General features: G+C 36.7%; 2 protein-coding genes across 10 annotated transcripts in view; both read left to right on the forward strand.

Moving 5' to 3' along the window:
• The window catches only part of RABGAP1 (RAB GTPase activating protein 1), a 158943-nt gene that overhangs the window by 74417 nt on the left and 56876 nt on the right, over positions 1–27650 (forward strand). For all 9 annotated transcript variants that reach the window (XM_059925567.1, XM_059925565.1, XM_059925570.1 and 6 more), the window contains 2 exons: positions 183–276; positions 4541–4691. In XM_059925567.1, the coding sequence (XP_059781550.1) occupies positions 183–276; positions 4541–4691 (245 nt within the window). The remainder of the gene's footprint in view (positions 1–182; positions 277–4540; positions 4692–27650) is intronic.
• Positions 17767–19308, forward strand: GPR21 (G protein-coupled receptor 21). Its single transcript, XM_059926564.1, has one exon. It carries the CDS (start codon positions 17894–17896, stop codon positions 18941–18943), a length of 1050 nt encoding a protein of 349 aa, XP_059782547.1. The 5' UTR covers positions 17767–17893; the 3' UTR covers positions 18944–19308.

Consider the following 27650-nt stretch of genomic DNA (forward strand, 5'->3'; position numbering starts at 1 on the left):
CAACATTCCACCTAGGACCATTTTTATTTTCCTCGTACTTATAACTGTATACTAAAAGAGAGAAATTATGATACTATGCTCCCAGTAAAATCTTTCAAATTTGACTGTTATGTTTCCAGGTCATTCTTCTGGCTAGCATAGCCACCTCTGTTATCCTTTTTTGTGTGTTTTGTTTATTAAAGATAACGATGAACCTCTCTTGAGTGGATCTGGTGATGTATCCAAAGAATGTGCAGAGAAAATTCTTGAAACATGGGGAGAACTGCTGTCTAAATGGTAAGTTGTAATAGAATAGTTCTCCTTTTCACCTGTAATTCTTATTTTATGGGTATGGAATTTTACCTAACATTATTGAATTTTGGAGCCAATAATAAAAACCTAAGTATGAGGTTCACATTCTAGAATCTCTGTTTTTAGAGGTTTATAAGGGTAGTAGTGAAGATCTGAAATCAACTTTCAAAATATCAGAAACCTAATAAATTCACATTGCTGCAGAAAATATTTATTCAAACATGGAAAGCATGGGGAGAATAAATAAGGAAAGAAGTCATTTGTATTAAAGTGGTTAGGAACCACTGACTGGTTAAGATAATACACAGTAGTTAAGACTACACAATAATCAGGGAGGTTTAGAAGATGCTCACACAATGCATAGAGCCATGGTAAGAGACTCCAGGTGGGATTTTTCCTTATCTGTGTTATATGCCTCAAGTGACAGAGCAGCATGTTATAAACATGGTATATATTAATTGCTCTACCAATTACTTTTCCTACTAACACTTGTAAAATTCAGGAATTTCTCATCCGCTCAAAAGATGGTTTGAGAACAACATTAAACACTATCCTCTAGGCTGTCTAAAGAGAGTACATTACCTTCAGGTATTTATTAATGGTATCAGAGACACTCTGGTACATCAAGTTGGTGAGACATTTATGTAGTTTCCTTTCCCCATTGTGTAGGATGCCTGTATATGCTGAAAAGAGCTGAACTTGAAAGTGATCTGAGTAGTTTTCTATTTCTGACTTTCTGGTTATTAGGGTTGTCTGTTAGCTCCCCATGGACCTGTTACTTTGGAGTCTGATTTTTCTCTGAAGTTTTAACTGTTGAAACCTTCGCTCTATTCTTAGTAAAACCGTGTCTCAGCATTAAAAAAAACTTCATGCCCTTAAGGGATGGGACTACAAATGGGCATCATCTGCTTCTAGCACTCTCACAGTGCTTTACACTTCTGGTAAAACACTCTCCACATTGGGAAATGTCAAATGTGTACAGGAGGAAAATGCAAACCAAAGCATGGTTTGTCTTTACACAAGTGGTTTTAATAAATGAACTCTGCAAAAGCCCCCCAGGGGAATAGTTTTCATTTATTTTTGATATTCCTTTAGCAATCAGGAGACAAACCTGCTGATGCTCTCATCACAATATATTTTCAGTTCAGTGATTTTGGAGTGTTTGGACTGCTGCTGGCAGGAATTTCATCTGTATAAAAAGGTTTCTGCTCTAAAATAGAAATGTAATTGAGTCTTGACATGGTTATATAATAGCGTATTTTAAATTATTTATATATAGCATCTAGGTTTTATAAAATGAACTCACCAGCATTTTATACAATTGCTTGGAATTTGTTTTGTTATCAAGCTTTGTTTATTCATTTTGTTATTCATTTGATTAAATGATATCCTTATCTTACTCCTTCAAATATATATATATATATTTTTTAATTTTTTTACTTATTACTTATTCATTATTCTTTATTTTTGGCTGTGTTGGGTCTTCGTTTCTGTGTGAGGGCTTTCTCCAGTTGCGGCGAGTGGGGGCCACTCTTCATCGCGGTGCGCGGGCCTCTCACTATCGCGGCCTCTCTTGTTGCGGAGCAGAGGCTCCAGACGCTCAGGCTCAGTAGTTGTGGCTCACGGGCCCAGTTGCTCCGCGGCATGTGGGATCTTCCCAGACCAGGGCTCGAACCCGTGTCCCCTGCATTGGCAGGCAGATTCTCAACCACTGCGCCACCAGGGAAGCCCCAACTCCTTCAAATATATTAACTAAGGTTCCATCTGTCTCAACTGTCTTTCAGGGTGTTTAAAACTGTTTTTGCTGGTTTCAGTCATGTCTTTAGAAATAATAATACAGTTTCTCTTCTTCAATTCATTTTGTCATTATTTTTTTCATCATTATTATATGTGTTCTGTAATAGGAACCATCACAATATCATGGAGTTTTAGAGCTTGGTAGACCTGGCTTCAAGTCCTACCTCTCCTATTTCTAAGCTGTGTGATGTTGGGCAGGTCACTTAACTCTTTTGAGTCTGTTTCTTCATTTACAAAATACAAGTCTGTAGAACCACCACTCAGGATTATTCTAGATTAAAAATAATTGATGTTGTAATGGTAGTAATCATAGTAAGAAGTAATAGATTTACTACGTATCTGGTGCTGTGCTAAGTTATGTGCTCTATTTCAACTATAACAACCTTATAAAATAGTATCCATTTTTATAGATGAGGAAACTGGCTTAGAGATTAAGTCAGCAATTCTAGTTAGTAAACAGCACCCAGAATTTTTAACACAGTCAAGTCTGATCCCAAAGCTGGTTTATTTAACTCTACATTAGATTTTAGTGGCAGTAACTGTAATAAATATACCTTTGCGCTCTAATTCTCCACGTTCATTTTGATATGAATTTTAGTCAATAAGAGAACTAATGTCAGTAATAAAATAGTATGCTGAGTTAGCTAGTTATTATTATCAGTGACATAAAATTATTCTGAAAATAATTTTATCAATATAAATCAAGCTAGGGTTATCAAATAATCCTAGGGTTAGGTTTATTTTTTTTGTAAAGAGCTAAGTATAAATGTTTTAGGCTTTGTGGTCAATAGTCTCTGTTGCAACTACTCAACTCTGCTGTTGCAGTGTGAAAGCAGCCATAGACAATACATAAAGAAATAAAAATGGCTGTTTCAATAAGAGTTGATTTACAGAAACACATGGTGAGCCAGATTTGTCCCACAGGCCAAAGTGTACCAATCCTTGAATTAGGTAATAGGACTACTTTTGTCCTTTCTGCTCCCACCTGTTCAACTTGTACATAGGTTTTTTTTTCCTAAGCAAAGCCAAAACTATACTGAATTATCTATAGCTCTTATATTAGGGTGCTAGCATAACAGAATTAACCATTTTTAAATGTACTGCACATTATTGTGCTAGTATTCTGGGAGAATTTTGAGAAAAGTCTCAGACCTTTTTGTATTTTGATAGTGGTCATTTTGTACCAGTAACTTCTGTTTAAATCTGATAGTCACAGGAATTCCTCTGTGTCAGGATCCTGCTTTATGTGTCAGTAGTGGTGGCTTTCAAATCACAAAGCAGGTATGACGTAATATATAGCGCATTCATTGGTCTTAGAGTTTGAGGCTACCTCAGTCTTGTAATCAACTTCCCTGAACTTCTTTCTGCATCTGTAGAACTGGAGATACTACCACATACCTCAGATGGTTGTTGTAAGCAGCAAATAAAATTATATACAAAAGCACTTTGTAAACTAATACCAACATTTCAAGATTTTTTTAATAACTTAATGCTATGTTTCCTTTATTTATTGTTTGTTTATTTATTTGGTTGCACCATGTCTTAGTTGCGGCTCTCGGGCTCCTTAGTTGTGGCATGCGAACTCTTAGTTGCGGCATGCATGTGGGATCTAGTTCCCTGACTAGCGATCAAACCCTGGGCCCCTGCATTGGGAGCTCGGAGTCTTAACCACTGCGCCAACTGGGAAGTCCCTCAAGATGTTTTATTTCCTCCCTAAAAAAGTATTTTAGGGAATTCCCTGGCGGTCCAGTGGTTAGGACTCTGTGCTTCCACTGCAGTGGGGGCATGGGTTTGATCCCTGGTCTTGGAACTGAGATCCCACATGCCGCACAGCACGTCCCCCCAAAAAAAGTTGTTTTATTTCCCCCATTTTGTAGATGAGATAAATGAAGCTCAAGGACTTTAATGACTTGTTTTGATGTTATAATAGTACAGTAGAAACTTTCTTATCCACCATAGTTACTCAAAAAAGTTACTGGAAGTAAGGTGTCATAAAAACTGCTGAAATCATATATCTTTATATTTATTCTAACTTGGAACAAATGTATATTTAAATGTAAAACGTAAAAATACACAGTTCACTTATCAATTTTGATGCAGAGTCGAGCTCTTATCTTTGGCTATGTTTCAAATGATTGGAATTTTGCTTTGTTTTTCATATACAAACTGCAACCATAAAGCTGTGGTTTCCAGTTTTGCTTTTTATCAAAAAAAAAAAAAAAAAGTAGAGTAATAATTTAAAGATACTTTAAGAAGCAGTCTGACTTCAGAATTCTTTCCTCCACTCAATCTTTTACAGTTATATTGGCCACATCTAGTTCAATGGCTTTTTTTAAAAAATATATTACCTTTATTAAGTCTTTGTATATCATTTAGTTTAGCTTTCATAAAAATAACACTCTTTTAGAGAAGCTATCTTTTATGCACTTATGGATTATGGCTTTATTTTTAGGCATCTTAACTTGAGCGTGAGGCCAAAGCAGTTGTCATCCTTAGTAAGAAGCGGTGTTCCTGAAGCTCTTCGAGGAGAAGTCTGGCAGCTGCTAGCAGGTTGTCACAACAATGACCACCTGGTAGAAAAATACCGAATTCTCATCACAAAGGTAAGGGGATGATAATTCAGCTTCAGCATTAGTTCTTTTAGAAATTTATTATAAAAAGATCATTGTGGCTACTTGATTTCTAAGAATTTTGTATAATTCCTTTATCTGATGTAAGAGTAGAACTTTCATACTTCTGTCCCAGAGTTATTGCTAGTGTTGGCACAAAGGAGAAGGCATAGGTTTTCTTCCTTCCTTTTCATCTCAGAGGCAAAAGATGGCCTCTACCCTTTGTGTATCTGAATCTCTTTTGACCATAATTTCATTCTTAGTCAGGTCAGTTGTGCTATGCCATGTGTAAAAACTTTCCTTTGTTTATTTTATTCCTTTTCACACTTCACAGAAATGTGCTCTTTGTAGATAAGGCCTAGTCCTAGTTTTTACAATTGGAAGAACATGGTTCTTTTATCTTAAACCATATTCCCTTTTAGTCCATTCCTCTAAAGTGAAGAATTCTATTTTTTATAGTATCCCCTTCTCAAGTTCATGAATTGCTCAAGGTTTTTGCAAGTGAAGCAACGAAATTATTCCTTGTACAAGTATACAAGAATTTAAACTAATTTTTTGCAAGGTCAGGCTGTGCTTTGTGCCTTTTGCAGGACCCATGGTACTGGTTATAAGTTTTGTTTTTGTCTTCTAAAATTCTTCAAGTTTTTATCTTTAGGAAGCAGTTTCTCCAGTGGTATACAAATCCCAAACCTGAATTACGAATGAATTTCTCAGAACCCCCAGTAATATATGAGAATTTTTCAATGTGACAAAAGGTGGGACTTCTTTTAAAAATATATTAAAACCTTATGAGGTGAATAGTATCTCTATAAAACTATAATTAAAAAAAAAAAAAAAAACCTTATAGGTAAGGACAACATTTGAACATGAAATCAGATCTTTCCTCAGCAGAAGTATGACTTCTTTTTTAACACCTTTATTAGAGTATAATTGCTTTAGAATGGTGTGTTAGTTTCTGCTTTATAACAAAGTGAATCAGCTATACATATACACATATCCCCATATCTCCTCCCTCTTGCATCTGCCTCCCACCCTCCCTATCCCACCCTCTAAGTGGAGAAAAATGACTTTTATTTGCTCAAAATATTAGTGTTTCTATTCATCATCTTGTTTCCAGACAGATGTATTTTCCCTCAGGAACTAATATTCTGTTTCCCTTCATTATGTTGATGTTATTGTTTAACCAGCTGTATTGAGTGCCTATTACAACCACAGTGTTGGAGCTAGGAGGTCAAACACAAAAGCAATTAACATAAATCATGTGATAGTCTGGAAAAGCACAGTGGGAACCATCAGAAGGAGTGATTAATTCAGCCTGGGGGAATAGGAGAGTCTTTATCAGAAATATGATGTTTAAGATGGGTTCCAGAAAAGATCTCCCCAGGCATGGAAGAATGGCAGAGCGTTGTACTCATAGTATCAATGGAGACATGGAAGAACGAGGTTATGCAACATGTATGGCTAGCAAAAGTACACTTAGTTGATTTTTTTCTTTTATTGGCAAATCCTGTTTTGGATATGTAATTATAATATTTTGAAGTCCTTTGAAATATTTGGCCAAAAATTATTTCTTAAATATTTTTGGTGTGGCTACTCATAGAGATAATTTAAAGACATGAAGTATTCTGTTTTTCTGGTTCCATGAAAATGATGATATCTGTTTCTCGAATAGGAACCTGGTAGTTATTATTGTAATTGACATTTTAAAAATTTGGTCTGAATTTTTTTGAGAGGAGAAACTACTTTAAACTTTTTAAAATTTATTTTTACAGCAAGCTGTAATTTACATAGGCTAAAATACACAACTTTAAAGTGTACAGCTCAATTACATATTTATACACTGCTCTGATCATTACCAAAAGGAAGAATATATCCATCACCCCAAAAAGTTATTATTGTCCCTTTCTAGTCATAACCACTCCTACGCCACCCCTGAAAAACCAATACAGTAAGTCCCCTACATACGAACCTTCAAGTTGCGAACTTTCAAAGATGCAAACACGTTTGCATGTCCAGTCCTGTAAGTTAGTTCACATATCTGGCGTACATTGTCATGCGGTGCATCGTGTACAAGTGGTTGTGCTTTTGTGTTCTTTACTGTACATTACTGTATAGAGTACAGTAGTACAGAATCTTTATTTCAAGCCCAGGATGTCCAGAAGCCAGCATGAAAGCAGTGGTGATGTAGCTGGTACTACTGTACTTTTCAAGGTACTGTACTATAAGGTTAAAAATGTTTTCTTTATTTTTTGTTTTTATTTGTTTTTTATGTATTGTTTGTGTGAAAAGTATTATAAACCTATTACAGTACAGTACTATATAGCCTATTGTGTTAGTTGGGTACCTAGGCTAACTTTGTTGGACTTGGGAACAGATTGGACTTACGAAAGCGCTCTCAGAACAGAACTCGTTCATATGTAGGGGACTTACTGTATTCTGACTTCTCTTTCCCTAGATTAGTTTTGATTGTTCTTGAACTTCATTTACAAACAATCATACAGTCATGCAGCATGTACTCGTTTGTATTTGACTTCTTTTGCTCATCCATTTTGGGAGTGTATCAGTAGTTCATTTTTTATTTGTTTTCGTTTTTTTAATTGCTGAGAATATTCCATTGTATGAATAAATCACACTTTAAAAAAATCTGTTCTGCTATTATAGATGTTTGTGGCTTTTTTTTTTTTCTCCCTGTTTTAGCTTTTATAAAGCTGCTGTGAACATTCTTGTGTATATTGATAGCAGGTGCTATGGTCTGAATGTGTCCCTTAAAATTCATGTTGAAACCTAACCACTATACCAAGGTGATAGTAATGAAGCAGGGCCTTTGGGAGGTGATTAGGCCATGAGGGCAGAACCCTCATGCTTGGGTTAGCACCATTATAAAAGAGTCTCGGGAAAGATCCCTCCCCACCTTCCACCATGGGAGGATACAACTAGAAGTCAGCACTGTGCAGCCCAGAAGAGGGCCTTCACCAGAGCCCAACTGTGTGGCACTCTGATCTTACACTTCTAGCCTCCAGAATTGTGAGCAATAAAATTCTGCTGTTTATAAGCCATCCAGTCTATGGTGTTTTGTTATAGAAACCCAGGCAGACTAAGACAGTGCAGTCTTTTATTCAGTTATTCTTCTATTGGTAGGCATTTATTTTGTTTCCAGTTTTTAGCCTCTAAATAGTGTTTACTAAACAACCTTACACATGTTCTAAATCTTTGACTTTTATTGAATAGTCTCAGTAGTGTGATTGTTGGATCAAAGGGTAATATGTTTTTTAAACTTGTTATTTAATTTTTGTATTTAATTTACTTATGTCCAGATTGCCTCTCTGAAAGGCTATGACAGTTCACAGTTCCACCAGCAATGTAGGAAAGTACCTATTAACACATATCCCAAACAGTATTAGTTATCACTGTAATTGTTGCTGTCAGTGGATGTAAGTGATGCCAGTATGTATTTAGTTTGCAGTTCCCTGACTACAAATAAATCTGAGCGATTTGCTCTTCCATGAATTATCTCTTTATATTCTTTGTATATTTTTCTTTTTTTTAAAAAAATTTATTTATTTATTTATTTATTTATTTTTGGCTGTGTTGGGTCTTAGTTTCTGTGCGAGGGCTTTCTCCAGTTGCGGCGAGCGGGGGCCACTCTTCATCGCGGTGCACGGGCCTCTCACTGTCGTGGCCTCTCCCATTGCAGAGCACAGGCTCCAGACGCGCAGGCTCAGTAGTTGTGGCTCACGGGCCTAGCCGCTCCGCGGCATGTGGGATCTTCCCGGACCGGGGCACGAACCCGTGTCCCCTGCATTGGCAGGCGGATTCCTAACCACTGTGCCACCAGGGAAGCCCCAAGTATATTTTTCTGTTAACTTTAAGATGTCAGTTTCGAAGTACTTTATATAATTATATTCTTTGTAGCTTCATTATAAATATCTTTCTAGAATTTTAGATTTATATTAACTTTATGGTTTCACGCCATACGAAACACTTTCAGTTTTTATGTAGAAAATTGCATCTTGGTTAAGGTCTCTCCTACCTCTAGATTTTGTAAATATACTTTCCAGCGTTTCCTTGTGAGATTTTTATTGTACATGTTATATTTTTACGTCTTTAATCCATCTGGAATTTATTTTTGTACATGGCATATGATAGCAGTCCAATTTTACTTTCTCCCAGATGGATAACCAGTTGTGCTACTTCTATTTTCCTACTGAGTAGAACTGCCATCTTTGTTATATCTTAAATTCTCATATATGCTGGGATTGATTTCTAGCTTGTTCTATTTATTTATTTTTGTGTATTCCTATACCAATACTGTTTTGGTTAAAGAGGCTTTGAGTTATGTTCTAATATCCGGTAAAGCAAGTCTTTTTTTCACTGTTTCCTGTTTCATATTTTTCTTATCTATTTTTGCATATTTAATCTTCCATATAAACTTTAAAGTCATTTTCTCCAGTCTCACCATTATCCTGTAAGGTTATATAAGGATTCTAGTTTGAATTACATTTAATTTACACATTAATTTAGGTTATAATATCTTTACATCTGAGAATATGGTATGCCTTTCCACTTGTCAAGGTCTTATTTTATGTCTGTTAAAGACTTCAGAGTTGCCTTCATATATGTCTTGTTCCTCTTTTGTTAAATTTATTCCTAAGAATTATCTTAGAGTGTTCTCACTATAGCAAATGGAATATTTTTTTTTTCTGATTTCCATTTCTAAATAACTAATTGCTACAACAGAGAATAGGCATTAATTTTTTCTAATTCTCTATCCATCTACCTCTTGATATTTTGATTAATCCTCCTAATTTTATACTAGCATCTTTTAAGATTTTCAGGTATATGATAATATCAGCAGCAAAAACAGTTTCACTTCTTTTTTCACTGTTTATGCAGGCTACTAAATTTTCTTGTTTTTGTTTTTATATTTGATAGAAGCTTTAAGACAGTGTTTAATGATGGTGGTGATAACTAGCATCCCTATTGAGTTCCTGATTTTAATTAAAATGGTCTTAGGTTTTCAGACTTCTGGAAAGCATGCTATTCAATTGTGGGGTTTTTTTGGTAATACTTTTTATTTTATTTAAGTGATTTTATTCTATCTCAGGCTTTGATTTTTTTTATTAGGAATGTCTGCTGAAATTTTATGAAGGACTTTTTCAGCACTTAATAGTGAATATGATTTTCTTTAACTTGTTGATGGAGTAGATACGTTATCAGCCTATGATAGACTTCTTGATATTGAACTACCCTTGGCTTCATGGAATAAATTTCTGCAGACCAAATACTCCTGGATTTTTAGTTTTATGTTCTTTCTGGTCTTTGACAGAGGGTTCCTCAATCCTAGTCTCTAGTTAGAACTTGTCAGGCACAGGGGAAAGAAACCCTAATAAGTAATCCACAGGGACTCCTACGGGCTCTCTTACTCCCATCTGTAAGACCTATAGCTATTTGGGTCTGGTAAATCAAATAAATTGGAGTTGAGAATGGAGGGAAAAGAGGGCGCTTTCTGGTCTCCAGCTTCCAGAATCATCCTCTGATCCTTTTTCTTTTGGTTATTTTTCACCTTTTGTATCAGTGACTGTTTATTTATTTTGCTTAGTACCAAAAATTTACATCAGAATGGCTTCCTTAACAGATTCTTTTAATAAATAAAAGAATAATGAAATAGCAGCGTGTTCTGATGTTTCTCTTTCCTTCCATCCAGTCAGCCTTGTGTTTTCTGAAACCTATTTGCATTGTTTTCGCTAGTGATTTTAGTGGCAAACCTCAGTGGTAAGAGTCTTTTGCCATGAATTTCAAGTTTTTATCCAGAGCCAGATAATTGATATTTACATTTCTGATTGTCCAAGGGAAGCCCTGGAGGCCCAGCCACATTTTACCAGTCTGGAAAAATAATTTAAATATCTAATTATAACTTCATTATTATGCAGATTGTTTTGTTTTAATTAAAAATCTCTTCCTGGTCAATTTGGTTAATAGTCAAGGATTCAATAATATTTAATCATAAGAACTTCCTGTGGATACTAAACAAAAAGGGGATCAAGTTAGCAAAAAGAGCACTGGCCAAGAAGTTAGGAAGTGTCTGGGTACTAGTTTCAGCTCTGCCACTGGCTTACATGAACTCAGATGAGGTTCTGACTATTTCCTTTTCTCTGCTGAAATGAGGTTGCTGAAGTAAATGGTTGAGCTTCCTTTAAGTTTCCTTTAAGCTTTAACATTCTGGAAAAATGAAATGGAATGTTTGAGTCCTGCCCCCAAAATAGCCTGTGATTCTACTGTTTCACAACTCAGTACTCTTGCTATCTGATTCTGTAAGAAAACAGATTGCCAGTGGACTTCTAGAACTTTATTGTCTGCTCCCCTATAGCAGTTGCCATAGTAGGTCAGCTATAGACTGAATGTTCTTGTCTCCCCAAAATTCATATGTTGAAACCCTAACACCACCCCTACCCCCAACAATGTGATGGTGTTTGGAGGTGGGGCCTTTGAGAGGAGATTCAAGATTCAAGGGGCCTCTCAAGAGGGTAGAGCCCTCATGAATGGGCTTAATATCCTTATAAAAAAAGACCATAGAAAGCTCCCTTGCCCCTTCTGCCATGTGAGGACACAGTGTAAGATGACTGTGGATTCTTACCAGACACCGAATTGCCAACACCTTGATCTTGGACTTCCCAGTCTCCGGAGCTATGAGAAATAAATTTGTTGTTTATAGGCAATTCAGTCTATGGTATTTTTGTTATAGCATTCCTAATGGACTGAGATACTATTCCTTTAAATTGTTATTTGTGAAAATAATTTTTAAGTCCCTATATCCCATCTTTGTAAATTCATGTACCCTCTGATGAGTTTCTGTAAGTCATATCTGTCCAGGCAGTTTTCAAGTTCTTTCCGAATTATAAGACTATAAAAACATAATTAGGTTTGGTCATATTAAAATTGCTGATATTTGACAATGTTTGATTTACAAATAGGCAATTTCACATGCACCAACCTAATAATTATGGGTGAATTAAACTGTTAGCATACTAGGATTTTACTTGAAAGGTCTTCCCATCCAAAAACAAATGCCTGTTGTTTTATTAGGTATTTGTTGTTTAGTCAATCAGAAATACCTTTGAAAGCCTGCTTTGTGCCGGCCGTGTGTTAAGGTCTTATGGATATGCCCATGAATAAAATGTACCTGTTCTCTGGTTTGGAGGAATCTACAGTCTAATGAGGGAAATAGGCAATTAACTAACCATTTGGAATAAAGTTGCATGAGGGTTATAGAAAAGAAGATACATATTGTTGTGCAGCAAATGACAAGGACTTCTCATCTAAGGGTTCAAAAAGTTCTCTTGTTCAGAATTATCCAGGGAGGGGGATTGTGGTGGTAGGATAGGGGGGCATGTGTGCATGGCATGTGTGGTGTTAAAAGTCAAAGGGAAAAGCATGTTCTCAAGGGTGATAAAGAGCTTGGCAATTTCAGAGTGTGAAAGTAGGTAAAGCCAGAGAAGGCAGGTAGGAGCCAGATCTTAGAAAGCTTAAATAAGGCATATTTAATATCTCAGGCAATAGGAAGTCATTTTAAGTAGGCAAATCATATATTCAGGTTTGGGAGGCAGTATGCAAAGTGATTTAGTGTGTCCATCTAAAGGTAGATTGTCTTGATTCAAATCCTAGTTTTGTATTCAGGCCATTGACATTGGGCAATTTAGCATTAAACTTTTTGTTTCCTATGTGTAAAATGGGATAATAATAATATCTTATTTGTAGAGTTGTTAGAATAACTTAGATAATGCATGAAAACACTTAGTACAATTCATAGCCCCTGGTAAGTATAAATTAACCGCTTAGTTATTGTTATTATTTATATTATCATTGAGTTAGAATGGAGTAAGATTAATTGCAGCAAAACCTGTTAGTAATTCAGGCAAGAGATAATTGTCACTTGGTTTGTTATTGTTATTATTTGTATTATTGAGTTAGAATGGAATACGATAAATTGCAGCAAAACCTGTTAGTAATTCATGCAAGAGATAGTTGTCACTTGGTTTGTTTTAGTGGCAGAAGGGATAGAGAAAGAGATACTTCTTGAGAGAAATTTCAGAGGTAGAATCCTTGGCACTTGGTGATTGAATGAATGTGCAAGATGAGGGAGAGGGAGGAATTAAATTGGGTTTGGAATGACATCTATATAAATACACCCACATCAGCTGAACTAAAATAATATGTTGATTAAATAAATTAACAATTTAAAGCTCATTTTTACTAAATAATAAGTGATAGATAATGCCCAGAAGTGAATCTTATGAATTTCAAGCACTGAGATTGATCCTTTTCCATCTATAGTAGATAAACTGCTGAGGAGGTTGGGAGAAGAATAAATGTAATTTGAACAATCTTTTCTCTTTTTCGTTTGATGTTTCCTTTCTCTTTCTGCCATTTTTCATTTTTAGTTCTGTGATTTGGTTATTTTAATTTTTTAGTGTTAGGTTGAGCCATATAGAAGTTGCCATTTTTGTAGATCAGAAAATATTTAACCAGAAATGAAATGGTTAAGTATTAACAATTTCACATGGTTCATCTAGTTATATTCTCATTCTGTAAAAATTTTTAACTGGGACTGTCGGTGTCTGTTTTGAATTAAATTGAGTACCAAGGCCATCTGAAGGAATGTTGCAGTGATGGCATGAGGACAAGTGGAGCTAAGCCCCATGAAGTAGGTGACTTAACCTGGCATCATCTATTCAGTGTGGCTCTGGGAGGGCATCATATGGCCAGGTTTTTTGTTAGCTTTACCAAAAGGGACATGTTATATATTACTTTGGCTTTTTTTTTTTTAACCTGATTGTAGAAATACACATAGAAATTAGCAAATTCACAAAACATAGAAAACCATAAAGAAGAAAATTAAAAATCACTTGTAATCCCACTATCCAGTGAAAAGTAGAATTGATTTTTAATGTATTTTCTTCCAGTCATATATACAGAAATACTCTTTTATTTAAAAAGAAATCATGTGACTGCATTATTTTAAAGGGGAAATGTATGTATAGATTTTTGTGAGGACATAGATTTATTGCTCCCCTTTGTCATTAGTAATTTGTCTCCTCTGGAGAAAATGGTTTCCTTTTTTTTTTTTTTTTTTTTTTTTTAATTTTTTTTTTTTTTAATGCTATTCTTCTCTGCTTACATTCTTTTTATGTATGTATGTATGTATGTATGGCTTTGTTGGGTCTTCGTTTCTGTGCGAGGGCTTTCTCTAGTTGTGGCAAGCGGGGGCCACTCTTCATCGCGGTGCGGGGGCCACTCTTCATTGCGGTGCGCGGGCCTCTCACTATCGCGGCCTCTCATTGCCGAGCACAGGCTCCAGACGCGCAGGCTCAGTAATTGTGGCTCACGGGCCGAGTTGCTCCGCGGCATGTGGGATCTTCCCAGACCAGGGCTCGAACCCGCGTCCCCTGCATTGGCAGGCAGATTCTCAACCACTGCGCCACCAGGGAAGCCCCGAAAATGGTTTCCTTTAATCCAAAACAAAACATTTAACTTTTGACTGATTTTTTTTTTTTTAATTCCTAGTATGAATATTTTGATTATAGCTCCTAGAGTGGTTTTACTAAAATAGAAACAAAATGGAAAGAACTACTATTGTACTAATGGTATTGTAACAGTTTGTGGCTTTTGTTGCATTTTTATAACATTTTTAATTCTTTAAAATTATCAGTTAATGTAATACCTGTTTTTATCAGTGTAACTGTCTAGTTTCATACATGAGAAACCTGAGATGGAATAAGAATAAGTTACATGCCCAAATTTACAAGTAGTTAAAAAAGCCTGGACTCTTGACTTTGGTGAATGGTTTTTCCATTTATTGAAATATAACAATCAGAAATCATTCTTTTTTAATTCAATATTTATTAAGCACTCAAAACATGGAAGTCCAAAAATAAAGTCTATGTCAAATGTATAGAATAGTGAGTAACCTGGTTTGTCTGGAGGGCAAGGTATTTGGGGGTTTCGGTATAGTGAGATCAGACTGGAAAGGCAATAGGAGCCATTGAGTCTTCTTGAATAATGGAGTTCATAATAACCATAATGAAGCATGTGCTATTCGATATTTTAACAAGGCAGAAATGAATAGATTAGAAAAATGAACAAGACTAGAAGTCCAGACAATATTTAATGATAGCCTAAAGTATTAAAAACTAAAAGGTGGAAATGAATTTGAGAGCCATTATAGAAATAGATTCATAAGATGTGGTAACTAAGAATGGTATATTAAGGGAGAGAGTGGTCAAGATGATTTCTGAGTTCATACCTGAGTACCTGGGAAAATGTGAGAAAAAAAGTAAAAGAGGCTTATTTGGTGGGAAAAAATGTATTTAATTTTGGTCACGCTGTGGTTGAAGTCTCTATAGGACATCCAGGTAGAAGATGTGTGACTAGCAGGCAAATTGTAGAAGGAAAGGGGAACTCAGGAGTGAAGTCAGGTTTTGAGACATAGGCAGAGAAATTATTTGTCTAGTGGGAATAATTAGTGCCATATCATCTTTCTTTCTTGCCTTACATATGTACAGCCTCAATGTATTTGAGGAATGCAGGGCAGCAAAGTATCGAAATAACTGTTGTTATTGCCCTTAGAACTGAGCAGTCACAGTAAGAGAGGGCACCTTAGGATTCAGAAGAGCCCCAGCCTCAAGCAATGCAATAGGACTGGCGGGAAAACACAGACTATTTAGGAAGGCTGTTTGAGGTTGTATGAGAAGAAAGTAAAGTTATATACCCGCTGTGTGCTAGGTATTGGTAAGCCTTTTGTATACACTATCTGCTTTATTTCTCACCAACGTCATGAAATAGGGAGTGTGATCCTCATTTTACAGATGATGAAACTGAGGCTAAGAGAGGCTAAGTAATATTAGAGCAAGGAAGCAAGGATTTGAGCCAGATGGGTGTACAGTGCCATGGGTCTTTTTGCTGTGCCGCACTTTGCCATCTTTTCCAATAAGACCTGTCAATTACAGCTATCAAGCTTATGCTCAGTAGGTTTTTTGAGTTCCTTGCCTTCCTGTAATAAGCACAGTGCTTCAGATCTTAAAATGTAATTGAGTGACCATTGCCTGCAATGAGAAAGCATGTGTGTGAAACAGATAAAAAATGAAAGTTGGATCACATAACATATATCTCCATCCAGGTGTGCAGACCTTCTGGAATGTTTACAAATGTCAACATTTGTTTATTTTATTTTACTCTACTGAGTTATGTGAAACTTAGAAGGATGAATTGAGAGAGCAAAGATACCTGGAGGAAAAGATACTAAAAATACATATTTCTAATTAACTAAAAATTGTCATAATTTGACACTCCCAATTAGCTGAAAATTGTCATCACTTATGACATCACCTGAAGAGCCACAATAAAATCCCAGTTTGCCTTGTGTTAAGTAGGCACAAACAAGATTGTATATTCTAAGATACAAAGCTAGTTTGTACCATGAAACTTCCTGCAATGTTCAGACCTGGGTGGAAGTGGGTGCATTTTCTTGTCCATCTTTTGTTTGTATATTTGTGTACCACTTCTCAGAAAACTAGAAGCAAGTAATGGCATCTCAAAAACATAGGATAGTGTCGAATACAGGAACAATGTAATTCCTCTTTGTGTGTGCTATTTCTGCAATATTCAGAGTAGATGGGATTTTCTTTATTTTTTCTCTTGAAAACCTAATTTTTAAGTTTGCTTGTTATTTTGGTCACGTTTCTTAAAATAGATCCATATTTAGTGAATCATGAGAGAAAATTAATGCTAAATATGTAGCCTTCTAGCTAGAACTTCTTGTGCTGAATTATGATTCCTCAGTTGTCATGCACTGTTAACACACTTTCATTCTTTAACATTGCTCTTTGTTCTATGGGAAATGCTACAAGAAAATAGGAATTTCCTCTCACCATTACCCCTCTGGCAGTGTGTTTCAATCTAATTCCTGGCTTGCTCTCTGTCCTGGTTACTACCTCTTCTCCTTACTAGCAGTCTAAATTCTGCTCCATCTACTAAGAGGGGGATTCCAGACAGACGAGGAAACAGCCTTCAGACACTGCCCTGCAGGCATTTTAAGTTATTCCCCCACTGTGCAGTCTGGAAATCAGGGAGCACCTCTCTGGCAATGAATTCTAATGAGCTGCTAAAGATGCCGGAGTGTGTGCGCACACAGGCGCTTTCTTTCCCCTCCCCCGCCTCCTCCTTTTCCCAAGCCCCTCTTCTCCGTATTTCCCCTCCTACTCCTTTATCCCCTCCCTCTGTGTCTCAGTTCTGCAGTAAACGGGGCTGAGGCACATTCCTGCTTTGCAAGGCTTTCTGTTAAGGTGTTCTGTGGCTTTTGTTTGGATCGCAGCATGCTGAATTACAGGTAATACTCTGAAATTGAGCTAGACAGATCAATGCTGTTGAAATGTTTTCTAAGAGGCAAAGTATTACATTGGAATCAATGAAGAAAATAAGTTATCTTGGCTAATTTTATTCATGGTAATTAAATTCTATAAGCAGATTCCTCTTCTCCCCCGAAAAGCTCAAATGAAAGGAAATGGGGTTAGATTGATCTGACTTGCGATTGATTTTGTTTTATGTTGATCATGAAAGCTTGCTGTTGCTGCGCCTCCTCTGTAGAGTAAGGACCAGTTATGTGGGGTGCTACTGAGGGTAGCCATGAATAGTTGTACCGGGTGGGGTGGGATAGAGTGGGAGGGGTGATACCAGCTCGAGCTAGCCAGGTTCTTGATTAGGGCATTGGATGCAAAATGTAAAACGCTCTTTCCTTTTCTTCTATCAGCTGTTCAGAGGAGACTCATTACAACTCCTGCTGAAGTCCTAATCTTCCTCCCTTCCCTTCTGCCCCTACCCCCTACCCTCATTGGCCTGAAGACATTGTACCCAGAGTTTGCCTTACTCCCCTGGTGCTATGTGTATGGTAAACCTGGTACTATGGCCGCATCTCGGACTGGCCAGACAACTGCTGCTGGTTCTCCCTATTCCAAGAAGGATTTAAAGGGGAATTGCACTGCAGGCAATGCACCAGAGCAGCAGCATCGGGAGCTTGGGGACTAAGGCTCCTCGGGCATTATTACAGACACACAGAGCTGACCGCAATGACAGCAGCTGCTCCTTTGAACTGTTGGCAGCAGCCAAGCGGCAGCATGAAGTGAGAGATCACTCCTGAGCTCAAGATGAACTCTACCTTGGATGGTAATCAGAGCAGCCACCCTTTTTGCCTCTTGGCATTTGGCTATTTGGAAACTGTCAATTTTTGCCTTTTGGAAGTATTGATTATTGTCTTTCTAACTGTGTTGATTATTTCTGGCAACATTATTGTGATTTTTGTATTTCACTGTGCACCTTTGTTGAACCACCATACTACAAGTTATTTTATCCAGACTATGGCATATGCTGACCTCTTGGTTGGGGTAAGCTGCCTGGTCCCTTCTTTATCACTCCTCCACTACCCGCTTCCAGTAGAGGAGTCCTTGACTTGCCAGGTATTTGGTTTTGTAGTATCAGTTCTGAAGAGTGTCTCCATGGCCTCTCTGGCCTGTATCAGCATCGATAGATATATTGCCATCACTAAGCCTCTAACCTATAATACCCTGGTTACGCCCTGGAGACTGCGTCTGTGTATTTTCCTGATTTGGCTATACTCCACCCTGGTCTTCCTGCCTTCCTTTTTCCACTGGGGCAAACCTGGATATCATGGAGATGTGTTTCAGTGGTGTGCGGAGTCCTGGCACACCGACCCCTACTTCACCCTGTTCATCGTGATGATGTTATATGCCCCAGCAGCCCTCATTGTGTGCTTCACCTATTTCAACATCTTCCGCATCTGCCAACAGCACACAAAGGAAATCAGCGAAAGGCAAGCCCGCTTCAGCAGCCAGAGTGGGGAGACTGGGGAGGTGCAGGCCTGTCCTGATAAGCGCTATGCCATGGTCCTGTTCCGAATTACTAGTGTATTTTACATCCTCTGGTTGCCATACATCATCTACTTCTTACTGGAGAGCTCCACTGGCCACAGCAACCGCTTCGCATCCTTCTTGACCACCTGGCTTGCTATTAGTAATAGTTTCTGCAACTGTGTCATTTATAGTCTTTCCAACAGTGTCTTCCAAAGGGGACTAAAGCGCCTCTCAGGGGCCATGTGTACTTCTTGTGCAAGTCAGATGATAGCTAAGGACCCTTACACAGTTAGGAGCAAAGGCCCCCTTAATGGATTTCATGTCTAAAGTGGTTCAGATATTGGGTCACTGTGTGTTGTGTGTGTGTGTGTGTGTGTGTGTGTGTGTCTTTTTTATCTTTTTGTATTTTTAGTTCACTGGGAAATATGGGACAAAATAGTTTGACTCTAAGCAATAGTTAAACAAATGATCCAACCAAAATACCTTTTAAGTTTGCAGAAATGATTTTTTTTGATGCTTTCGAATGAGAAGAATCAGGACCATGAAGATAAATTGCTCTTGGTTCCAATTTCCATAATGTCATGGAAATGACTGTATTTCTCAGACTTAAAATGAATAAAGCCATATCTAACACCTCTCTCCAGCTGGCATGACTGAACCTGGGTGTGAAAAGCGTCAGCATTTTTAAAAGTCACCATTTTCTTGTTGCTTTTCTGGGTTCTTTCCAGCTGTTTGAGCTTCATGTACAATTGATTTCTTTTAACAGGAAATATTAAAATACAGTGATGAATTAACAGGGTTTTAAAATTTTCTTTACATCTGTCAAAGTGTAACTACCCTGTAGGTTTCCACACTGTCATTCAGAAAGTCAAATGTTTTATGTCTTATTCTCTTGAGAGAATTCTCAATACAGTGAATAATGTGAAAACTTAAACATTAATTTAAAATTTGGGGGGACTTCCCTGGCGGTTCAGTGGTTAAGACTTCGCCTTCCAATGCGGGGTGTGTGGGTTCAGTCCCTGGTTGAGGAGCTAAGATCCCACATGTCTCGCTGTCAAGAAACCAAAAAACATAAAAAAGAAGCAATATTGTAACAAATTCAATAAAGACTTAAAAAAAAATGGTCTACATCAAAAAAAAAATCTTAAAAAATAAATTTAAAAAAATAATAAAATTTTTGCATTGAACCATGAAGCAAAAGTGCAGTCAAATTATATAATTTATAGAAAAACTAAGCTATATTTTATGCCATGCTTCACTGAGACCTAAACAAATATGTATACTGAAAGTGATTGTGTTGTAGTATTTTTGCCCAAGCCTTTGTGTATGTGTGTATTGAGAATATTTGAATTGAGTTAGATTTCTCTTTTACAGCAAAATGCATTTAAATAAGCTGAAAAATAATTAAATGATAGGCTGATGGCTGCCATTTTTATAATGGTGAAAATACATTGAAATGTGTCTTTAGTCTTCTCTGCTCTTTTTATCTAGAGACTTTCTGAAATACTAGAATATCAGGAAGAAAGGTGTCCTAGGCAACTGAGTCAGAAAATACAATGTACATTTAGCTAGTTCATTTTTAAAATAGGAGGGGTTGATTGAGATGGGCTCTTTGGGGTTAAATGGAATCATCTAATAAAGTAGCAACTAATTCTTTTTAAAAACATTATTTCAGTTAGTGTTAAGGAATCCATATTTGAATGAGAGAAGGAGAAATTCTGATTCTCTCTCTATTGCTATTCTCTTTCTGGAAAAAAAAATCCTTGGGATACCGTTTCCTAAATAGGCTTTTTTTTTTTTTTTAAGCCAAAGTACTAGCAAAATCTATAGAATTATTAATTGAGAGTGCTGTGTATTTGTATGTATAGTGATGTTTTGTTCCTAAAAGCAATTATGTTTAGAGCGAGAGGTTTATTTTTCTAAAAGGAGAGAAGGATTTCCCAGCAGCTCCAAGCATGAAAGTATTTCCTCTGCTTTTCTACTGGTTTTAATGTTTTGGAAGTCTTCAGGGAACTTACATGATCTCTGCCTTTGGCTAGATGTTGTAATCTGCATGTGACAGTGGTGTTCAGTGAGATCGAAGATGGAAGAAAACCAAGGGAAATGTGGATTTTTGAGTCCAAGGAAGGACATAGATATTTATAAAACAGGCAGATATGCTTTGGTTTTCCATCATCATATTAGAAAACCTCCTACCCCCTTTTAAAATAAAAGATAGCATTCTTATGATTTTAGGTTTTAGAGACTGATTTGATTTTAACCTCAAATGTATTCTACTTAAACATTTTTATTTTAAGAGAACAAGTATGAATATAAACATTTAAGCTTCAGATTCTGAGTTCTTCCCAGAAGCTTGCTTGCTCTTTATATTTAGTATTAGAAAATTTGATTCTAAGTTGTTTCAAAATTTAGAACTCATATTGGAATTGCAAGTTATGTTAGCAGTGGCTTTGTTAAGTTGCCATTTGAAGTAGAAAACCTTTTCTGTTAGATTCTGAAAAAAGGCTGTATACAATTGCCCTTTACTTAAGTGGCACAGATCTAAGAAAACAAAATTCCCTTTTTTCATATATATCAGAGAATGTAACCTGTTCAGATTTGCACCGTTTGCTTGTCAATTTTTAGTTCAGATATGGGACTCATAAAGATTAATTTTTATAGAATACTGATGTTAGTAGATTTTTTGTGTGGGGGGGTACTGAGCCCTTTTAATTTTTTCTTACAGTAGGGTTCCATTTTAGAGAAAACAGAAAAGTTTTTGGAAAAGATTTTGTGGGAATATTATGGAAATGAGGAAATCTCTGTTTAATTTTCTGGAAATGGCTAATCAAGCTGAGCTTTAAATGACTGGAAGGCAACAACTCTTTTAATAAGAGCTTTTGTTAATAGATTTTTATATTTTTGCCCTAGTACCAAATTTAGATGTCAGAGGGTTTTTTTTATTGTTTTTTTTTTTCACATTAGAACCTCTCAGCCTAAAACTAAAGTAGAAACTAAGTAGATGTAGTAACTTTAAAGAAAAATAAAGTATTCCTCCCCAGCTGATACTTAATATCAGATGTCTTTCCAGTTTGTCTTGTAGTCATTGGACTTTATAAACTCTAACGTTTCTTCCAGGTATCAATTCTATTCTCACATTTCATTGTCTGTACTGCTTTAAAATTTTTTGTTTTCTTGTGGTGTGTGTGTGCTGGGGAGAAGGGTTGTGTCTGAATGCAATCATACAATCTTCTGTGGCTGGGGACAGTTTCTATGTGATGCATTTGGAGAGTTTGTATTTAAGTAACCTTTTCATCCTTGCATATTTAGTGCAACATTTAATGACGTTTTATTTAAATACCAATCTGACTAGTTCAGAATGAGAAAAAGTATATTTTTAGAGTCAGTTACCTTAGGCTTTGGCAAGACAGCCCATTTAACTTTGTATAGTATATGACTGATATCAGAGGAAGCATAAGCTTTTGGTGACTGTGTTGAAATTATTTCATAGTAAATTTAAAAATAAGGCTATACTAATTGTTATATTTGTAATTAGTTGTGTTTTTATACAATGATTTCAGTGAAGGTGTGTTTTTTTCCTCTTAGAGCGGAAAAGCAATTACAAAAGGACAAGTGCTCCGCTTCAATGAAAGAATTATCTTTCACCAGAATCGATATTTGAATTTTTCATGGACCTGTTGGCTTTAACCCTAAATTCCATTTTGGAAAGGGTTTTCTTTAAGGTTTATTGCTGGATAAATATGTTTTTGAGCCTTTTATAATGGCTTTTCCTTTTTACTTGAATAATGGTCTCAGTATTTTAAGGATTGGGAAAACTTGAATTTTTGTACTATTAAATGCATTTACTGTTCACCTCTTTGAACTTGAAAATGAAGCAGCAGGGTTACAAGTTCCCAGACGGTAGAGTGATTTCTGGGAGTTTCCTCAGCTTTGCAGGTTTGATTAAAACATCTGCCTTTGATGGCTTTGTAGGAATTTTACTGACTTTGTGTTTTTGTATCATAAAAGATTTGTGAAATAAATTATTGGCAAACCAGAATTTATTGCTATATGAGGAAATTTGGGGAAGTTTAAGGATGGGGGAGAATCATGGAACGATGAAATTTTTTTAAAGTCTTCATAAGTCATTATTTATGTTGATTTTTGCATAATTTCTCTATTTCAGGTTACTAAATATTTTATATTAAATGTACATATTATTAACGTATTTTGCAGACCCAAGGAATATTCTAGACATTTCTTATGGCTGTAGATGAGTCACTTGACTTTTCTTCAAAATTTGGATGATAAGGGAATCATGATATGTAAAATGAACTTTGAACTGCGAATCTAGGTTTCTGTTACTAATTAACTCGTTTTGTAAGGGCTAGTCGCTTCTCTAAGCACTTAATTTCTTCTATTTATAATAATCCTTTCATCCTTCACAGGGTTACTTTGAGGATTGAATTAGATAACGGATGTAAGAGAACTTTGTAATATGTAAAGTGCTTTGAAAATAAAAATGATTACTGTTATTTGTATCTGCCATAGTTTTACATCTAAGGAAGTTGCATATAATGATGTGGTGCTCCCCCTGTAAGATCTTTGAAGTCAACGCTAGGTGACTATTCCATGCTACTTAGCAATCCCAAAATAACAGTAACTTTAAATTCAACATAGAACTGTTACATTTACGCTCTTTACTTGTTTCCAAAGTCTCTAAAGGCAGGGACAATGTCTCTTCATACCTTTATCCCCCAAATCTAACATAGGACCTGGCTTAGAGTGGAAGTTTTTTTTTTTGTTTTTTTTTTTTTAGAGCAGAAGTTTTAGTAAGTTTTACGGAGTTAATGAATGAGCCTTTCTAATTATTACTTCTAGTCACTATTATTACTTCTAGTCATTATAGACCAGTGATGTTCAAAGGGTAGTCCAAAGCCCATAAGCAGTTTTTCATTTGATCAAGGCCATTCTAGACTCTATATAATAAATATCTCTTTTTAGTACCAAGAGACTACTGTGGGAATGTGTGTGCTTTATATGCTAGGTAACTTTACTCCTGGAAACTGTGTAGCCTCGGCCCAGGGAACTTCAGGCAGTGCTGTCAAACTGCCAATTTCTCACAGCATGGGTAAGATCTTGGCTCTAGATCCAGATAAGATAGGCTGTAAAAATCAGTCACTACGAAAGAGGAGCAATAGAATAGGATAGCTTGGTGGAAAGAAATTGTTCTAATTCTTTGGTTTTGCTTTTTCTTTCAGTCTTTACCACTTTTCTAGCTCTATCTTCCCTTCCTTTCTTTTCTTAACACACTGTTGGTCATGTATTCAGAGTGAAGTGCTTATGATACTGCTATAGGGTATGAAAAATTGTATTATTCAATAACTGGCTTTTTGGAAAAGTTTAAGAAGCAATCAAGAAGCGCTTACGTAGCAAGCTCTACTAGATGCCAGGTAGTATAGCTAGCTGGCCTCAGGGATTTAAAGAAGGATCACATGATTCCTTTCTTATGGAACTTTATAGTTTTCAGATGTTTCATATGGAAAAATTCTGTGATCTGTGTTTCAAAAAGCTTCACAGAGTGACTTTATCAGGAGGAATTTTCCAAGGCCTACTGGTGGGACAGTTGGCACACCATGGGTCTGTTTCTTGGGTGGGTTCATTATGCCAGTATATAAAATCATAATGTCACTTTATTAGTTTAAAATAAGAAATCAGTGCTGGCAATAGGGAGCAGTCTTTCTCTATTGGTAGATCTTCATGGGAAGCCAAACCATATTCAAAATGTTGCTTGGTGAGGATGGAATCTCAGAATATGGTTCTGTAATGTGAAAATTTACTGGTATAAGACTGAGCCTGATGTTCCATCTCTGAAATCAGAAAACCTGGTCATTAGGATCCTAATAAAAGTTGAAATCATCTGTGCTTCCAGTACTGACCAACCTACCTTCTAATTGACATATTATTTCTTTAAATTAACTTCTTTTGTTACTTATCTTTTAGTAAAATTCCTTGCAAGTTTTAACAGTCTTACAAGCTTGCGAACTCATTCTTTCTCTTTTTGGTGGTTTTATGTATGTATCACTTCTACCATGAAACATTGTTTTCTGATTTAGTATTCAAAGGGTGGCCTTACTACTTTGTTAGTTTGGGGAAGCAACTCATCTTGGTTTTCATGGAGCAAATATATACTGTCTAGTTGGAAAAGCAAGATATATGAAAATACCTATAAAAATTAACAGTATCCGTCAGGTAATTAGAATAGAAACATTAAATTTTTGAAAGTCAGATCATCCACAAAGGAGATAGGGAGGGACATTTGAGCTGTAAAAGACCTTAGAGATCATTTGGTCTGATTCTCTCTTTTTATAGACAGGAAACCAGTCCAGTGGCCACGCAGCCATTTATGATAATACCCAGACTTCCTACTTCCTAATCCATCGTCCATTCCTATTATATCTTGTTGCTTTTGCAGAGGAGTCGGAGTTTGCCTTCACTCAGCCAAGTCCTGAATAAGACTTAAATAGGCTGATATGAGGTGTTTGTATGTACTTGTGTATGTAATTTTAGGTGTAGAAAGCATTATGGGCAATGATATAAATGTTAACTGAGGCTTGTTATGTTTCAGAAGAATTTTATAAACTTTGTCCTGTTTAATCCTTCTGACACTCTATGAGCTAGTGACTATTATTAACCCCATTACAAAGATGAGAAGACTGAGATCGAGTTGCCAGAGACAAACAGTTAATAAGTGAAAGATCTGGGATTCAAACCCAGATCTTTCTGACTTCAGAGCCTACATTCTTACCTCACATAATTCTCACAGAAACCTATCAGGCAGTTTTTAATTTTTTTATATCTCTGTTTTACAGGTGAGGAAACTTAGGCTTAGAGAGATTAAGAAACTTTTGTCAATATATCAACAAACTCCCATACTTGGAAAACATGTGACAGACTTCCTACTAAATATAGCAGATTTAGTATGCATATTTATTTCTGTTAACTCCACTATAAAGAATGGCAAAAGTATAATACATACAGACAAAGAGAAGAGCAGAGATGATGGCAAATGAATGAAGCTAACAAAATTTGGGGTTATAGAAACCCAGCGGACAAGTGGTAACTGACTCAGCAGAATTGACAAAGCTGAATTTGGGGGAGGGGCAAAAAGAATCAAGCTGATCTGCCCATAAAACCCAGTAAATATGTGGGAATTAGATTCCTGATATGCCTCTCAGGCAGAGAGTAGTATGAAGCTGAAAACTGAAGAATTGTTAGAAAGTTTATTGAAGGCACATTTAGATACCGTCACTCATCCCCCCCACCCCCCACTCCTCCACTGCACACCACCTTGATCCCCATCCCAAGTTGGCCCTAGCAGGCCACTGGTTTTTCAACATCCCAGCAGAAGATGGGAGACTTACTCTTTGGAGGTTGAACCACAGGCATTCTGGATGCCAGGCATAGCTGAGAATGGGACTAAGACACCTTGTTGAAAACACGAGTATCAAGAGAAAGTCTGCTTATTAAATAATCAGTCTCCCTTTCCCACTACACTCCCAGAATGCTCTTAGCCTTAAACCTTCTAAGCAGGAGATAAGAGGAGTCTAGTCTGGGGGCCAGTATCTAAGGGCTCTCAGTTCCGACAGTCCCTGCCCAGTCACATTAAGTTGATGCCCATCAGTCAGCGAATCCCACCCATGCATATAGAGCTTCCAATTAGTTTTTTGTTCCTTATCTTTTAATATCAACAGTCAACCAGAGAAAGTCTTATGAATAGATTTGAGAAAATGTATTATGAATGCACAGAGCCCAAAACAAAAGAAATCAGAGGGAACAAAAGCAAGTCATAGAAGAAAACTTCAAAAAAAAAACCCCAGTATTTGTAACTAATATTTTCAGAGACGATTTTACATCCATTAAGGAAAAAAGGATGCCATAAAAAAAAAACAAACAGAAAGAGAACAAGAAAGCTTTTGAAATTAAAAATATAATCAGACATTTTTTAAAATTAGAAAAGTTGGGGCTTCCCTGGTGGCGCAGTGGTTGAGAATCTGCCTGCTAATGCAGGGGACATGGGTTCGAGCCCTGGTCTGGGAAGATCCCACATGCCGCGGAGCAACTAGGCCCGTGAGCCACAACTACTGAGACTGCGCGTCTGGAGCCTCTGCTCCGCAACAACAGAGGCCACGATAGTGAGAGGCCCGCACACCGCGATGAAGCGTGGCCCCCGCTTGCCACAACTAGAGAAAGCCCTAGCACAGAAACGAAGACCCAACATAGCAATCAATCAATCAATCAATAAATCGTAAAAAAAAAAAAAAAAAAGAAATGTTGGAAGATAAAATTGAGGTAGACCAGATAGTGAAACAAAAGACAATAAAGGAGGTAAAAAGCAAGACAATTAGAGGCACGATCAAGGAGGCCCAATGTCTGAATAACATGATTTTCAGAAACAGAATAGAGAAAAAGAATGGGGAAATTCTCAGATATCACAAGAGAAATTTATAGAACTGAAGGATATGAGTTTCCATAATGAAAAGGACCAACCAGCTTAAAGTAATAAGACTTTGTGACGGCAAATCATAAAATTTCAGAACACTGGAGATAAAGAAAAACCTAAAAGCTTCTTGGTCTGGAGTAGGGATGGGATAGTAGAAACATCCTAAGTACAGAGATCTGAATAGCATTGGACTTTCTACCACAATGAAGCAAGAAGATAATTGGGAATAAATTGAAACTTTTAAGAAGTGACTTTTTATAAAAAATTTATTTATTTATCATTGGCTTCATTGGGTCTTTGTTGCTGCGCATGGGCTTTCTCTAGTTGTGGCGAGCAGGGGCTTCTCTTGTTTTGGAGCACGGGCTGTAGGCGTGTGGGCTGCAGTAGTTGTGGCACGTGGGCTCAGTAGTTGTGGCACACGGGCTCAGTAGTTGTGGCACGCAGGCTCTAGAGCACAGCCTCAGTAGTTGTGGCGCACGGGCTTAGTTGCTCCGCAGCATGTGGGATCTTCCCAGACCAGGGCTCGAACCCTTGTCCCCTGCATTGGCAGGC

The sequence above is a fragment of the Balaenoptera ricei genome, chromosome 6 (assembly GCF_028023285.1).
Source record: "Balaenoptera ricei isolate mBalRic1 chromosome 6, mBalRic1.hap2, whole genome shotgun sequence".
Lineage (NCBI taxonomy): Eukaryota > Metazoa > Chordata > Mammalia > Artiodactyla > Balaenopteridae > Balaenoptera > Balaenoptera ricei.